The following is a 16,515-nucleotide window of genomic DNA, read 5'->3' on the forward strand; positions in this document are numbered from 1 at the left end:
TACGTCTCATTACCAATATTAAGACTATATTATACCAACAACGTCATGTTAATATAAAATAGATCATTATTTTTCAAAGAATATTTTAAGAAGTAGATATTGCTGTGCCAGAGATTCTCAGAAAGATAACAAACTAAATAATAAATTTAGCTGACAAATAATATGGGAAACATACAGGGTTATATAGTTTCCACTGCCTGACACAAACAAAGCATATAAATTTTTAGTAAAGTAAGTTTCAATATTTGGAACAGAAATATTATCAAATAACTTCTATTTTTAAAAAGGTTTTGCTAACATAGTACATAACAATAATATAATAACAATAGCTAACATTCTATCTACTTTCTATATCAAAGCACTGTACTAACATGTTCTATGCATTGTCTCATTTTATCTTTACAATCATCCTATAAGTTAGGCACTATTATTATTTCCACTCACTACAACTACACAAGTGACAAAGAAATATTCTTTAATTGACTATCTTTTGTATCATTTTTCTATAAAAAAGCCAAAGGGATATTAAATCTTAGCTCAGAAAAGGGATTTTGCAGATAGACAAGATACTACATGCCTTTTCTGAAAATAATCATCTTTCATAAACACTTATTACAGTATTTCTGGTTGATTCTACTTTGTTGAATTTGTTTTATTCAGCTCGCAATTTGTACAAATTGCAAGCATCCATAAAGCAAATAGCTAAATTACTCAACATGTGTATATAAATACATAGATCTTTATTTTAGTGTATTTTTGCCAGATAAATACCTTGAAGAAACCAGTCACGTTTATCTTGAAAAAGAGAAACTTTACCAGACAAATTATATTTGTCAGCAAACATTTGAGAAGTTATCACATGGAAAAATGTCCAAAGTTATTTTGTGTAGATCTAAGAACAGTCCAAGAACCAAGAAAGAGGCAACAGGAAGGATGATTTCATTTCAACAAGAGAGGGAAAATAATTAACATACCCCAATCCATAAATGGAACTGGATCACCCTAAACATTCACTAGGTTCTCTCCCACTGAAAGCACTGAAGCAGAAAATAAAGATCCCTGTGTCACAATTGTTCCAAAAGAGAATTCTGCTTTGGACATTGTATTAGTTTCCTAGAGCTACCACAACAAAATACCACAAACTGGCTATCTTAAAACAACAAAATTTATTGTCTCATAGTTCTGGAGGCTTGAAGTCCAAAATCAAGGTGTCAGCAAGGCCACATCTCCCCTGAAAACTGAAGGGCAGGAGGCTTCTTCGCCTCATCCTAGTTGCTGGCAGTGCTGCTGATCCTTGTCCTTCCCGGGCAGCTGCAGCACTTCGATCTCTCTTCTGCCATGACAGGGCACTTACTCTGTGTTTCTGTCTGTGTCTGTTCTCTTCTTAGAATGACACCAGTCACAGTAGATTAAGGGCCCATGATCTTTCAGTATGACCTCATCTTAATGAATTACATCAGCAAAGACTATTTTCAAACAAGGTCACATTCTGAGGTACTGAGCATTAGAAGTTCAACATATATTTTTGGCAGACAAGAAACTCATCACAGATATGAAAGAATGAGAGGATCGTCAACTCTAAGATGCTTAAGTTTTAAGTACATATGAAACACGAACACTATTATATATGAACAGAACAATTCCAATTCATTCATTTATTCTATTTATTGTCATTCATTCAACAAATATTTGCTAGTATATTATAAAATATATAAATACAAACATAAATACACTTGAGCACTGGAGACACAGTGAAAAGAGCTCCTGCCCTTATAGAGTCTGCATTCAAACAGAATAAATGGCCATCATTTATGAATATCTATTATGTGTCAGACACTGTACTAAAAATACACATTATTTCATTAGTTCTCACAACAAACTGCTGTTAACAACTTTTATCCTCTTTACCACATAATAAAACCAAGGCATAAAAACAGCTGTTTGCTGATGGTCATCATCTCACTGGTTAACTGACCCTTTTTTTGTTATAAAATGACCTTTGTGACACTCTTTTTGTCTTGAAGTAAATTTTATCTGATATTAATTACTGTTTCTTCAGAGTAACATGTAGACATGCTTCTTTGTACCAAGGGCGTGCAAACAGTAAGCTTAAGAAGACTAGAGTGTTTATATCTACAATAACAGAATATTTTGAATTCCTTGTATTCAGTGCTCACAGATTCTCATTTCTATAGGCCTCTCAATATTTGCAAAACAAATTAATTTACCAATTCTATAGACTTAAATTACATTTGCCTATTCAACTCATATTTCTGAGGTTTTTGTTTGTTTCACTGTCCTAACTACACCTAGGAATAAAACAACTCAGTAGAGGCTCCAACTCAAGCTTAGCGGTGGCATTCCCAACAATGGAAGATTTCAAGAAGATACTAAATAACCAACTTCTAATGCTGCTATCAAAGGAATCCATGGGGATCCCTGGATGGCGCAGCGGTTTGGCGCCTGCCTTTGGCCCAGGGCGCGATCCTGGAGACCCGGGATCGAATCCCACGTCGGGCTCCCGGTGCATGGAGCCTGCTTCTCCCTCTGCCTGTGTCTCTGCCTCTCTCTCTCTGTGACTATCATAAATAAATAAATACCTTAAAAATTAAAAAAAAAAAAAAAAAAGGAATCCATGAATTGGGTGATATGCCATACTTGCTAACTTGAAAGGTAGCTTTTTACTCTACCAACTTATGACTCCAATATTAAAAATACCTTATTATTTGTACCAAGCACTAGATAAAAAGAAATACACGGCTGGTGCCACCTAGAGATTAAATGAATACAGGAAAATATCACTGCTTGGCATCTACTAATTTTAAATTTATAATAAATTTGGTGCTACAGGAAGTTTACCTTTGGTCTTCTTTTTAGGCAAATAAATGAAAACTATAGTTAGTATTTCACAGTACCAACTATTTTTTGCTTTAGAAACTCCATTTACCTTACACTGCACACACAAATTATGTGCACATATTGTTTTTATAGTCTTTTAAGAAGTCCCTCAAAAATAACTCAGTCTTATCAACTATACTTCAGTAATAACTTTTTTCATAAAAAATAAAACTTCAAGAAAAGTCTATCAGTCTTTTTTAGCTCAGTTTGTTATAATACTTAAAGGAGAATTAGTAAAACTTCCTTTAAAAGAGTATTTTTTAAACTCTGAATATTTATCAAATCTAACCAGCCTTTCCCCCAATTATTCTGAAGAGTGTAATATTTAAATCAGAATAGTAATTTAATGCAAATTTACATGAAACAATGGTTTAATGGCTTAACCCTACATGGTAGCTAACAGTCCAGAATATTTGAAAGAATATTAAATTATACCACTGGATATATAGCAAAACACTCATTAGAAATATATGCAGAATTCACCAAATTTAGCAACATCTGACTATTTGTGTATCATGGCACAAAGGCAGGCCTCCCAAAGATGAGCTGCTTTGGCATAAAGATTATTTTCACTTACAAGCAATCAAAACCAAGCAGATTTAGGAAAAGCTCTTTACCTCCCCCTCAACTGCCTAAATTTAATTGGAAAGGAGAGCCTATACCAAGAAGAGTGCGATTAACAGAGGTTCCTCTTTACCTAACAAATTTATCTGCTTAACAGGGCAACCTTTGTTTCCCAAACATCTCCTCTCACCATCCTGCTGATGATCTTCTTTCTCTTTATACCCCCAGACCTTGTCTGTCTCCTTAGCTCAGAACATCATATAAGCCTCCTATTGCCTATCTTTGGAATTTCACAATTGTGTGGATTCTGCATACTTTCTAAACTAAATTTGATTTTCTCTTGTTAATCTGTCTCTTGTCAATTTGATTCTTAGTCCATCTTAGAAGAATCCTGAAGAGCAGAAAATTTTTTCCCAATATCACTAACTGAAATACATTTTCTTACCTGCAGTTTCATTTCTTCTAAGTCTTTAGTTTTCTCTACTAATTCCCCTCTTAGCTCTTGGAGCAGCAGCTGAAATTTTTCCTGGTGAGTTTGCTTTTCATTTAACAGGCGCTTAAGTTCATTTTGTAACTTTATGTACTCATCTTGCAATCTGATTTTTAAAAAAAGAATTCCATTTTAAGAGTATTCTTTGCTTTCTAATTGCATTACTTTATGTAAAGTCAACCAACACCACAGAACAAGAACAAGACCAATTTCGTATAGCCATTAAATTCACATCTTTGCTTTATAGAATTTAATTATTAACACTATAGTTTATTTATACAATTTTACATGGTGGTGGGGAACACACTTAGCCACCTAAATACATTTAATTTTCTATGTCTTGCTACTTTCAAAGAAAAGACTTCTAAATACATAGCACATTTAAGATCATGTTTAGTTGTGAATATAGTAATTTTAAAGCAAAATTTTCACCGTATTAAAAAAATGTTAAATGACACTTTATGATATTTCGAAATGACGGTTTCAAAAGTATGCAGACAAAATTATACTGTATGTTCCAGAGCAAACATTCAAACAAAAAAAGTTTTCTTAATAAAGCCCCTCATATCCAAATTTAAGCAATTTACCTTGTGTGTTCAGCTTTAAGAGTCTGATAGTTAGATTTATGATGTTCACATCGTAGCCTTTCATCAATTAACATTTTTTGTAACTCGGATTGAGAACCTGTCAGCTCACTGTCTCCACCAGGAGGAAAAATGGGGGGAAAGGTGTCCATATTGGTAAATGTGCAGTTAACCATGTAAAAGTAAGTCCGGCTTTCTTTTTTGTCTTAGTTTTCTTTTCAAGGGTATTTTCCACTTCCTTCTTGCTAAGACAGACTCTCAGGATGCCAAATTATACCTACACAGAGAAATACACTTAGTTAGTGATGAGTTAGACTCCTTCAGTGTTACATTCTTTTTATCCCTTCTTTTTACTCATCTTTCATTTCTAAAAACCAAATTTTCGGATTTTGAAATTGTTTATAAAAAAAAATTGAATCATATCTTAACACATTTTCTTTACTTCCACTCTAAGTTTCTGAGACCATCAACGTCATATCTTCAAGTATTAACCTAACTAGAGTTACTGACTTTTCCAGTTTAAGTACTCCCCAGATCGACAAACTATGGACATTTCCTGAAGCTACTAGGGTAAATTTCCTAGAAGGATCTTAGTACAAAATCCATACTCTGAAATCAGGGGAAAAGCCATTTAGAATTTGACAAATGATTGGAGAAAATTATAATCTTCACAAAGATGACCTTCAGCAAGTAACTATGTCTGTGATTAATGCTACAAAGGGTCTTTTATTTGACACAAGGTGAACTGTACTCACCCTGCAGACTCAGATGAGAAATCAGTCAACACAAAAATGCTGACCACCTATGTATCATGCACTGTGCTAAGAACAGGAAAGTAAATAACCTCAACTATCTCCAAAAGCACTGATCCAGGATTATGAAAGTAACTAAGTATTTGTTATATTTAGAAGTAAAAAATGATGACAGAGTGTTCTTATTGTATATAATTAAAAATAAAAGTTTTCATCAAAATAACTCTGTCCCCTTTAGTTTCATTAATCTTTGTCAAGACTATTATATGTATTTTTTCCTAATTGCATCTTCCTTAGTCATGGATCATCATGAAATACCTTTTCCTACTACAAGATATTCAGCATACACAAACCAACCATCAAATTACTCAGTCTTTCTTTTAATATACCATTTCTGATAAATTGATGTAATGTCTGCATACCACCTAAGACTTTTCAACTAAAATTGAAGTTACTTTGGTTTTCTGTCAAATCACATTTTTTTTTTCAAATCACATTTTAATAGAAGGGAAAAAGTTTTCCAAGAAAACTTTACTTCTTACTCATGTTAAATGTGCAACAGTACACTGTCTGTAACAGCTGCCACAACATTCTCCTGTCAAAAGTATACACTTGTCAAGGAGTTAATTAATCGGATCATAAAACTAGCATGTAATTTTGATTCTGCTTTTCGATACAAATAATTTTTAAGAGATAGAAACAACAATAAATTTATCTTATACTTTCTAATAATACCATCTAAAAGGCATTATAAATTATAAGGCTTTAATTTTAATAAAAGCTTAAATTATGTAAAAAAAAAAAAAAAAAAAAGAGCTACCCCTCAGTCCCACTACTAGCAAAACAAAGATTTCCAAGATAAAATGAAGAATTTTTTATTTTTATTCCAGTTGACAGTAAATATTCTAACTCCTACTTTAAAATGGAAGTTCCCATGCAAATAAAATTCACTACAACCTGGATATTTTAGGAAAACAGGGTTAAAAGGATTTAAATCTTTCCCTTTTTAGCACTAAAATCTACTACAAATACTTTTCAGGACTAACTGTAGGGTATCCATTTCCCAATCACCACCACCATTACATTATTAACCTTAAAAAAAAAAAAAAGTGTCTCTTCTTCTAGTTGTAAAAATAGAGTATCCAAGAGCAAGATCAAGTACATCTCTTCCTCTTAGGTCTACAATCGACTACGAGTGGTAGGGTGTGAGAGCTCCCCTTGCTGAACTTCACAACTCCATTTTAATGAGGTTTCCCATTATCAATTTTCACAACATCATCTCCAATCCTAGTTCCACTGCAAATGTATGTGTATTGCCCTCTGGTATCTTCTCACTTAAAGTTATAAACTCCTGGTTTGCATCTGCAAACATTTTCAGACTTTTATCCAAGGAATATTTCAGAATCACAGAAAATTATATGCCCATTTGCACAAGTATTACCAGGTCAGAATGAATTTTATTTGTTTTTAAGTGTTTTGCACATATATTCAGTTCTCTCCAGTCCAGTAGTAATCAATTTATCAAAGATAATCTTGGAAAATATAGTATCCTCCAAATAGATATCTAGTAACATGGACAGAAAGGCATCATAAAACATAATTTTTTCTCTGATCTTCAAAAGTGGTTCCACAATTCTATACTCAAGCTTACAAAGAACTTATATCTTTTATGCTAATTAAATAAAGATGTTTTTAGCTAACAACAAAAGCCCCAACTACCTTAAACAATGCAGGAAATGTATTATCAATCTCTTAAACCACAGAATCTGAAGATAGTCTTCACTTCTGGTATGAGAAGACAAGGTAATTTAATTTAGATCAAGCCTCCTGCTTTGGACAAGAAAAGTTGGATACATATTTTAATATTCTGCTTGAAGACACTGGAAAACTAACAAGAGAATAAATATTTACTGAAATAGGAACAGGAGAAGATGTGGATGCAAAAAGATGAGACTGGCATTTGGGACCACTCTTCCCCTAGAGGCATCTGCCAGTTCCAGAGAGGTGGTTAGAAGATGGGATGCCTTCTGACAGTCTTCAAATTCAAAGACACACAGATTAGACCAGCAAGGAGTAGAGAAGCCCTGGTGAACACCCACTTCATTTTGAATACAGACTTTAAAGGTTTACCCTTATTATTCCTAACAAGAATAATCTAGATGGATATTAAAAGAGGCTGAAACTTGCTTTAAAAAACAATTTTACAAATAAATGTGACCCAATTTTTTTTTTTACTTTTAAAATTCAAATCCATGGGAAGATAAAGGCAACATGAATTAAAATCACAAGAAGCAAAAGACAGATACAAAACGGCCTCACTATTAGAGTTATTAGACAGCAACTCTAACAGAAATTTTCTTTATTATTATGTACAAGGTAATAGAAAACAAGGTTGAGAATTTTGTGAGAGAATTAGAAACCCTAAAAAGAAACCAATGGAAACTCTAAAGCTGAAAAATTCCATAACCAAAAGTAAAAACTCAATGAGCAAGCATAACAACCTAGATAGGATATAGCTTAAGAAGATAAGTTAAAAGAATATGTTCAAGCTGAAGCAGAAAGAGAAACAAGAATAAAAAAATACAAAAAAGGAAGACCCACAACTATGTGGCCAAATAATCTTCAACAAAGCAAGAAAGAATATTCAATGGAGGGATGCCTAGGTGGCTTAGTCAGTTGAGCATCTGACTCTTGGTTTTAGCTCAGGTCATGACCTCCTGGGTAATGGGATCAACACCTGCTTCGGGCTCCATGCTCAGCGACTCTGCTTCTCTCCTCCCTCTCCCTCTGTGAACATTTCTGTGTGCATGGCAATGGCTCGCTCTCGCTCTCTCTCTCTCTCTCTCTCAAATAAATAAATCTTAAAAAACTATTTTAAAAAAATATCCAATAGAAAAAAAGAAAGTCTCTTCAACAAATGGTGTTGGGAAAACTGGACAGGGACATGTAGAAGAATGAAACTGGACCACTTTCTGTCACTGTAACAAAAATAAATTAAAAATGGATGAAAGATCTAAATGTAAAACAGGAAATCATCAAAATCCTAGAGGAAAAGCAGGCATCAATCTCCCTGACCTTGGTAACAGCAACTTTTTATTAGGCACATCTCTGGAGGCATGGGAAACAAAGCAAAAATGAACTATTGGGACTTCATCAAGATAAAAAACCTCTGCACAGCAAAGAAAACAATCAACAAAACTAAAAGGCAACTAATGGAATGAGAAGTTATTTGCAAATGACATATCTGATAAAGGGTTAGTGTCCAAAATCTATAAAAAAAACTTACCAAATTAACACCCAAAAAGCAAATAATCCAATTAAGAAATGGGCAGAAGACATGAATAGACACTTTTCCAAAGAAAACATCCAGATGGCTAACAGACACATGGAAAGACACTCAACATCAATCATCATCATCACGGAAATATAAAACAAATCAAAACCACAATCAGACACCATCTCACACCTGTCAGAATGACTAAAATTAATAACTTAGGAAACAACCAGTATTGGTGAAGATGTAAAGAAAAGGGAACCCTCTTACACTGTTGGTGGGAATGCAAACCAGTGCAGTCACTCTGGGAAACAATGTAAAGGTTCCTCAAAAAGTTACAAATAAAATTACCCTGACCCAGAAATTGCACTAGGTATTTATTCAAAGGATATAAAAATGCTGATTCAAAGGGAAATATGCACCCCAATGTTTACAGCAATGCTATCAACAATAGCCAAATTATAGAATGAGTCCAAATGTCCATCAACATATGTGTATGTGTGTGTACATACATACCTATGTGTATGATAGAGTATTACTCAGCTATCAAAAAGAATGAAATGTCATTTGCTATAACACGGACGGAATTAGAGTATATTATGCAAATGAAATAAGTCATCAGAGAAAGACAAGTATTCATGATGTCATGCATATGTGGAATTTAAGAAACAAAACAGATGAACATAGGAGAAGGAAAAATAAGATACAAACAGAGAGGCAGGCAACCCACAAGAGACCCTTAAATACAGAGAACTGAGGGTTGCTGGAAGGGAGGTGACGGGGGATGGACTAAGTGGGTGATGGGAATTAAGGACGGCACTTGTTGGGATGAGTGTTACATGTAAGTGATAATTCACTAAATTCTACTCCTGAAACCAACACTACACTATATATTAACTAACTTGAATTTAAATAAAATTAAATAAGAAAAATACAAAAAGGAAAGAAATACAGAGAATAAAAACGTCATTCTAACCAATATGCCCATTGGAGTCCCAGAAAGAAAGAATAGTACGGAAGCAATACCTGCAAAAAAAAAAAAAAAAAAAAAAAGGTTGCCAACTTCTTCCAAAAACCAAAAGCACGTAAATAAAAAGAACTCTGCAAAAAAAAAAAAAAAAAAAAAAAAGAACTCTGCATACATCTCATTAAATAGTCCACATCTGAGAACATCATCTTAACATTTTATTAAAGAAAAGGGGAAGATTGTAAGATCAGCCAGGAAAAGAAACAAAGGGCCTTGAAAATAAGCATCAAATGACTTCAACGATGAAAGCCAGAACACACATAATACCTTTACAGTGCTAAAAGAAAATAATTTCCAAACTAACACTCTATGAATATAGAAAAAAAAAAAAAAACTTTTCAAGAATATTGGTAAAATAAAGACATTTTCAGATGAACAAAATCATCCCATAAGATGATGCACAATAAAAGAAATGGTGAAAGTCTTTCATACACAAGGAAAACTATTTTAAATGTGGACAATACAAAAATAAAGAAATGAAAACTGGAAATATGTACATAATTCTAATTGAATACTGACTGCATGAAATAGTATCTGGGTTTTTTTTTTAATATATATAGACTTAAAATACATAAAGAAATGATATATAAGTCAGTAAATGTAGAATTACCAGTCTTAACAGAGCCCTTGCACTACATGGGAAAAGGCTGAAAGTATCCATGAACATAACACTTTGGTAAGTCAAGAATGCATACTGTAATCTCTAGGAAAGAGGTTGACAAACTAGAACTCATGAGCTAAATTTGGTCTGCAGTCTTGTTTTGTATGGCCCCAGGCTAAGAATGTTATCTCTTAAGAGCTTAAAAATTAATACAAATGCAAAACTCCTCAATAAAATATTAGCAAATTGGGGCAGCCCCAGTGGCTCAGCAGTTTAGGGCCGTCTTCAGCCCAGGGCCTGATCCTGGAGACCCGGGATCAAGTCCCACACGTTGGGCTCCCTGCATGGAGCCTGCTTCTCCCTCTGCCTGTGTCTCTGCCTCTCTCTCTCTCTCTCATGAATAAATAAAATCTTAAAAAAAAAAATTAGCAAATTGAATCCAACAATGTATAAAAAGATTTATACACATGACCAAGTAGAATTTATTCTAGGCATGTAAGGCTAGTGCAACATCAAAAAAAAAAAAAAAATTAATGTGATTACATGAATAGACTAAAGCAAAAAAAAAAAAAAAATCACATGATCCTATCAATAGACACAGAAAAAGCATCTGACAAAATCCAACACCCATTCATAATTTTAAAAACTCAACAAACTAGGTATGGCGAGGAATTTTCTCAACTTGCTAAAAAAAAAAAAAAAAAAAAAAAAAAAAAAAAAAAAAAAAAAAAAAAAAAAAAAAAAACTAGCTAACATCATATTTAGTGATAAGAAAATAGAAATTTTCTAAGATTAAGAGCAAACAAGAATGTCCCATCTCACCACTCCTTCTCAACATCATAGAGAGAAATCTTAGCTAATATAGTAAGACAAAAAAATAAAAGGCATATAAATTCAGAAGGAAGAAAAAACTTTCTCTGCAGATGACATGATGGTCTGTGAAGAAGATCCAATTTAAAAAAATTCTTCGGGAACTGATAAGCAATTATAGCAAGGTTGCAGGATACAAAGTTAATATACAAAAAAAGCCCATCACTTTCCTATATATCAGCAACGAAATAAATGGAATTTGAATTTTAAAAGACCATTTACATTAGTATCACCCAAATTAAATAGCTCTAAACTTAACAAAATATGTCCTTTTTTAATATGAGGAAAATTACTAAACTCTGATGAAAAAAAAATCGAAGAACTAAATAAATGGAAAGATATTATTCTATGTTCATGGATGGGAAGACTCATGCTGTCAATATGTAAATTCTTCCCAACTTGATCTATAGATTCAATATGATCCCCAAAAATTATTTTTTGTGGATATCGACAAAAAGACCCAGAATAGCTGATACAATACTGCATTAGCACAAAGTCAGAAAACTGATGCTAGCTGACTTTGAGATTTATTATAAAAGAATAGTATTTGGTGTGATTCTGGGGCACCTGGTGGCTCAGTCAGATAAGCAACTGACTTGGTTTTGGCTCAGGTCATGATATCAAGCTGCACATTGGGCTCCACACTCAGCAGGGAGTCTGCTTGATATTCTCTCCCTTTCTTCCTCCTCCCACTCATGTGCATTCTCTCTCTCTCAAATAAATAAATAAAATCTTATTTATTTGAAAGAGAGAGCATAAGATGAGCTGGGAGACGGGCAAAGGGAGAGGGAGAAGCAGGTTCCCCACTGAGCAAGGGAGCCTGATGGGGAGCTAGATAGCATGACCTGAGCCAAAGGCAGATGCTTAACTGACTAAGGTACCCAGGCACTCCTAAATAAATCTTTTTTTTTTTTTTTTTTTTTTTTTACAAAATGTGATATTGGCAAAATAATAGACAAATAGATCAGTGGAACAGAATAGAGTCCACATACAGACTGAAACAAATATAGTCAACTGATCTTTGGTACAGGAGTATACGCAAAAAATTACACACACGCGAAACAAAAAAAAAAGTAGATCTAGGCAGACATACCCAACACAAAATTTAGCTCAAATGGATTATCCACATAAATGTAAAATGCAAAACTATCAAATTCCTCTGATATAGCAATAACTTTTTAGATACAATACCAAAGGCAAGATCCATGAAAAAAAATAGTAATTGGTAAGTTAGACTTCATTAAAATTTAATACCTCTGCTCTATGAAAAATTTGCCAAGAGAATGAGAAGGTAAGTCATAGCCTGGGAGGAAATATTTGAAAAAGACTTAGCTAGATAAAGGACTGCTAATAAAAATATACAAAGTCAAACTCAACAGTAAGAAATATTGAATTAAAACCTGGCCCAAAGATCTTAAGACATCCCACCAAAGAAGATACATAAACGGCATATAAGCATATGAAAAGATTGTGCAACATCATATGTAATTAGGGAACTGCAAACTGAAACAATTAGATATTATTCCAAATCTATTAGGGTGGCCCAAATCCAAACACGGACAACACCAAATGTTGGTGAAAATATGAAGCAATAGGAACTCTAATTTATTAATCTTACAGTCCAGCCTACGGTGCTCCTTGATATTTACCCAAATTACTTGAACTTACATCCACACAAAGAATTGTACATGAGTGCCAAAGGCATCTTTATTCATTAATTGCCAAACCTTGGAAGCAACCACAATGTACTTCATTAAATGAATGGATAAACTGTGGTATATCCCAACAATTGACTATTACTCAGCCCTAAAATGAAATGAGTTATCAAACCATGAAAAACTATAAAGGAACCTTAAGTGCATATTACTAAATGAAAGAAAGCCATTCCTCAAAGGGATACACACATACTGTGGGATTCCAATTATATGACATTCTGGAAACAGTAAAACTATGAAGACATTTTAAAAATTAGGGGTTGCCAGAGGTAAAGAAAAAGGAAAAGATAAATATTTACTTATCTGACTCTTCAAAATAAAAGTTTGCTGAAACTTTCTATAGGAGAACCCTTAAAGAATCCTAAAAGAGTGGGAAATTTTACATTACTCAAAACACTCTAAAAAACGGTTTCTCAAACTTTCTACTACTGACAGTTTAAACCAGATAAATTCAATTTGGATAGGGCCAGAGACCTATCTTGTACATTGTAGGATATTTAACAATGTTTCTAGTCTACTCATTAAATGTCAGTAGCACCGGAAGCAATGAAAAACAAAAGGTCTTCACATCTTGCCAAATGTAACCGGAGGTGAGGGGGTGTGGGGCAAAAATCATCTCAGCACCCCCTCATTTGATCATGCCTTCATTGAGAATTCCATTTAAAAGATAAACAAGGAGATAAGATGAAACAACAAATAGGAAAATGGAAAACAGTAGACTTAGATACATATCAGTAATTCTATAGATTAATGCTTCAAGTAAGTGAGAAATTTAAGAGAAAAAATATAACTCAACTATATAATTTTTTGTAATACATTTTTAAAACCTCAGGGTACATAGGCTGAAAGAATAAAAAGCAAAAACAAACATTAAAGACAGATGACAAAACTACATTAATATTAGATAAAGTAGATTTTAAGGCCAAAAAACAGCCAAATAGAACTAGTCCTAGAGATGAAGACAGACATTTGTGAAGATAAAAGGTTCAATACACCAGAAAGATAGGATACTTTTAATACAAAAAGGTAACTGAAAAAGCTACATATGCTTAGAAAGAAGACATTTCTAAATAACATGAATTAAAGAAAAGGTCACAATCAAAATCAGAAAATATCCAGAAGTAAATGAAAACTGGTAATATATCTTAAAACTTTTGGAATAAGACTTCTACCTCTGGGATGATGGAATAAATGTACATTTCCATATTAATCTCAGTAACACAAATAAAAATCTTGAATGGGGGGGATGATATGTGTACCTAACACATAACACAACTCTGAAAAATGGAGACCTAAAAACCTTAGGATAGAAGAACTGACACTCGGCTGGGTTCCCAGGGTTAAGCCTACTCTCTAGCCAAAGTAATAAGAAAGGGGAAGCCTAGCAAGACAAAAATGTTCTAGACCATAACAATCTCCTCCAGGAAAATACTACAGAAAAAACTATGACTCCACCACCAAATATGGCAACAAAAGCCAGATTTTAATAAGGTACGCTAATACCCTGGTTGGATGATATACAGCAAGTCCAACTAGAAAGCTGGGACTTTTATCCCTGCTGAGCAATAATAAAACCCCATGTTTTGCAATATCAGGGTGACTACATGGGGCACCTAAACTTTCACCCCTATCAACAGTAAGGAAGAACACCTACCTTACCCTGCTGAAGTGCCATCAGATAAGCACTACTAGAGAAATAGGTCTGGCACTACCATCCAGCAATGATGATCTGCCACAACTCAGGTGTCAACAGAAGCCAACTAGGGAACTTAGACTTCTACCCTCAAATGGCAATAATGAGATAACATTTCCCCCCTTTCCTGTGCCAGAGAGGTGTCAGGAAAAGCCAGAAATAGGAAACACAGTTTCATAACACAATACACCAAACTGTCCAGGTTTCAAGAGAAAATTACTAGTCACACCAAGAATGAGGAGGATCTTGGGGTACCTGGGTAGCTCAGCTGGTTAAGTGCTAGACTCTTGATTTTGGCTCAGGTCATGATCTCATGGGTCATGAGATGGAGCCCCATGCTGGGCTCCACTCAGCAAAAAGTCTGCTTGAAGATTTCTCTCCTTCTGCCCTTCCCCCAACTTGCATGCACGTGCCCTCTCCTCTCCCTCTCTTTCTCAAATAAATAAATAAATCTTATTTAAAAAATGAGGAAGAGGGGATCCCTGGGTGGCGCAGCGGTTTGGCGCCTGCCTTTGGCCCAGAGCGCGATCCTGGAGACCCGGGATCGAGTCCCACATCGGGCTCCCGGTGCATGGAGCCTGCTTCTCCCTCTGCCTGTGTCTCTGCCTCTCTCTCTCTCACTGTGTGCCTATCATAAAAAAAAAAAAAAAAAAAAAAAAAAAAATGAGGAAGATCTCAAATTGAATGTATGTCAACACTGAGACAACAGATATATTAAAGTCATCTAACATAGATTTTAAACAAGTCATTCTATTAGTATTTCAATGAGTAATTGTAAACAAGCTTGAAATAAACCAAAAAAAAAAAAAAAAAAGCAAACAAGCAACCAAAGAAAAACAGATGTCAGAAAAGAATAGAAGATATAAAGAAAAACCAAGTGGAAACTACAAAACTGAAAAATATAATGGCCAAAATAAAAATCTAACTATGAACTCAACAGCAGAAATACAGAAGAAAAAGAATGAACTGGAAGACAGAACAGAGATTACTCAACCTGAACAATAGAAAATAAACATAAAATGTAAGTAACAGATGATCAGGAACTTATGAAACTAAAATAAAACACCTACCATTTATGACATCAGAGTATGATTCCATTTATAGGTATTATCCAAAATAGGTAAATCCACAGAAATAGAAAATACACTGGTGAGCTACCTGGGACTGGGGGGGAGGGAGAAAGAGCGACTGCTTAATGGACACAGAATTATCTTTGGAGGTAAAAATGTTATGGAACTAGATAGAGTTGGTAGACATACAACACTCTGAACATACAAAATGCTACTGAACTGCACACTTTAAAACAATTTCATGTTATATGAATTTTACCACAATATAAAAAAAGAAACTTGGCAAACTAGGAACTGAAAGGCAGATCAATTTAGCAAAAGATGTATACAAAAAGAATACAGTAGGGGTGCCTGGGTGGCACAGTTGGGCTGAGTGTCCAACTCTTGGTTTCAGCTCGGGTGGTGATCGCAGGGTCATGAGATTGAGCCCTGCATCTGGCTCCCTCCACCCCAACAACCCCATGCTCAATCTCTCTCTCAAATAAATAAATCTTAAAAAAAAATACAGTAAACACTGCTTGATTCTAAAATCTTCAATGACTTCCTTTCAAAATGTGAGGAAAACAAAGATGTCCATTATCACCAATTTTATTTAACACTGTACAAAAAATGTGGAACAAAGGTTAAAAAAAAATTAGAAAAGGAAAAGTAAAACTTTCTTTATATACAGATGTGTTAATTTTGTATGTAGAAAATCCAAAAGAATTCACAGAGCAATCATTAGAGGTTCATATGATTGCTAGGTAGATGAATATATAAAAATTAATTGCATCCTATGAATCAGCAACAAAATACTTTAAAGACATTCTTAACAATGGCATCAAAAAATATCAAACGCCAAGGCAAAAAGATGTGCTATTTATTCAGATACCTATCAGAACAACTAAAAAAGACCTAAGTAAATAGAGATACGTACCATACATTGGAAAACACTGTCTTTAAGACATAAATTCTCCCCAAACTAATCTACAGATGCA

The 16,515-nt window shown here is 34.0% G+C and overlaps 1 protein-coding gene across 9 annotated transcripts in view; it reads right to left on the reverse strand.

The window, feature by feature from the left end:
* CEP83 (centrosomal protein 83) overlaps positions 1 to 16,515 on the reverse strand; it is a 147,451-nt gene that overhangs the window by 99,802 nt on the left and 31,134 nt on the right. For all 9 annotated transcript variants that reach the window (XR_007402197.1, XR_007402196.1, XR_007402198.1 and 6 more), the window contains exons 2-3: positions 4,540 to 4,813; positions 3,908 to 4,058 (exon numbers count right to left, since the gene is read on the reverse strand). Coding sequence is in view for 1 of the 9 variants with exons in the window: in XM_025438863.3 (XP_025294648.1) it covers positions 3,908 to 4,058; positions 4,540 to 4,712 (324 nt within the window). In the remaining 8 variants the exon portion in view is untranslated. The remainder of the gene's footprint in view (positions 1 to 3,907; positions 4,059 to 4,539; positions 4,814 to 16,515) is intronic.

Source organism: Canis lupus, chromosome 15 (assembly GCF_003254725.2).
Source record: "Canis lupus dingo isolate Sandy chromosome 15, ASM325472v2, whole genome shotgun sequence".
Classification (NCBI taxonomy): Eukaryota; Metazoa; Chordata; class Mammalia; order Carnivora; family Canidae; genus Canis; species Canis lupus.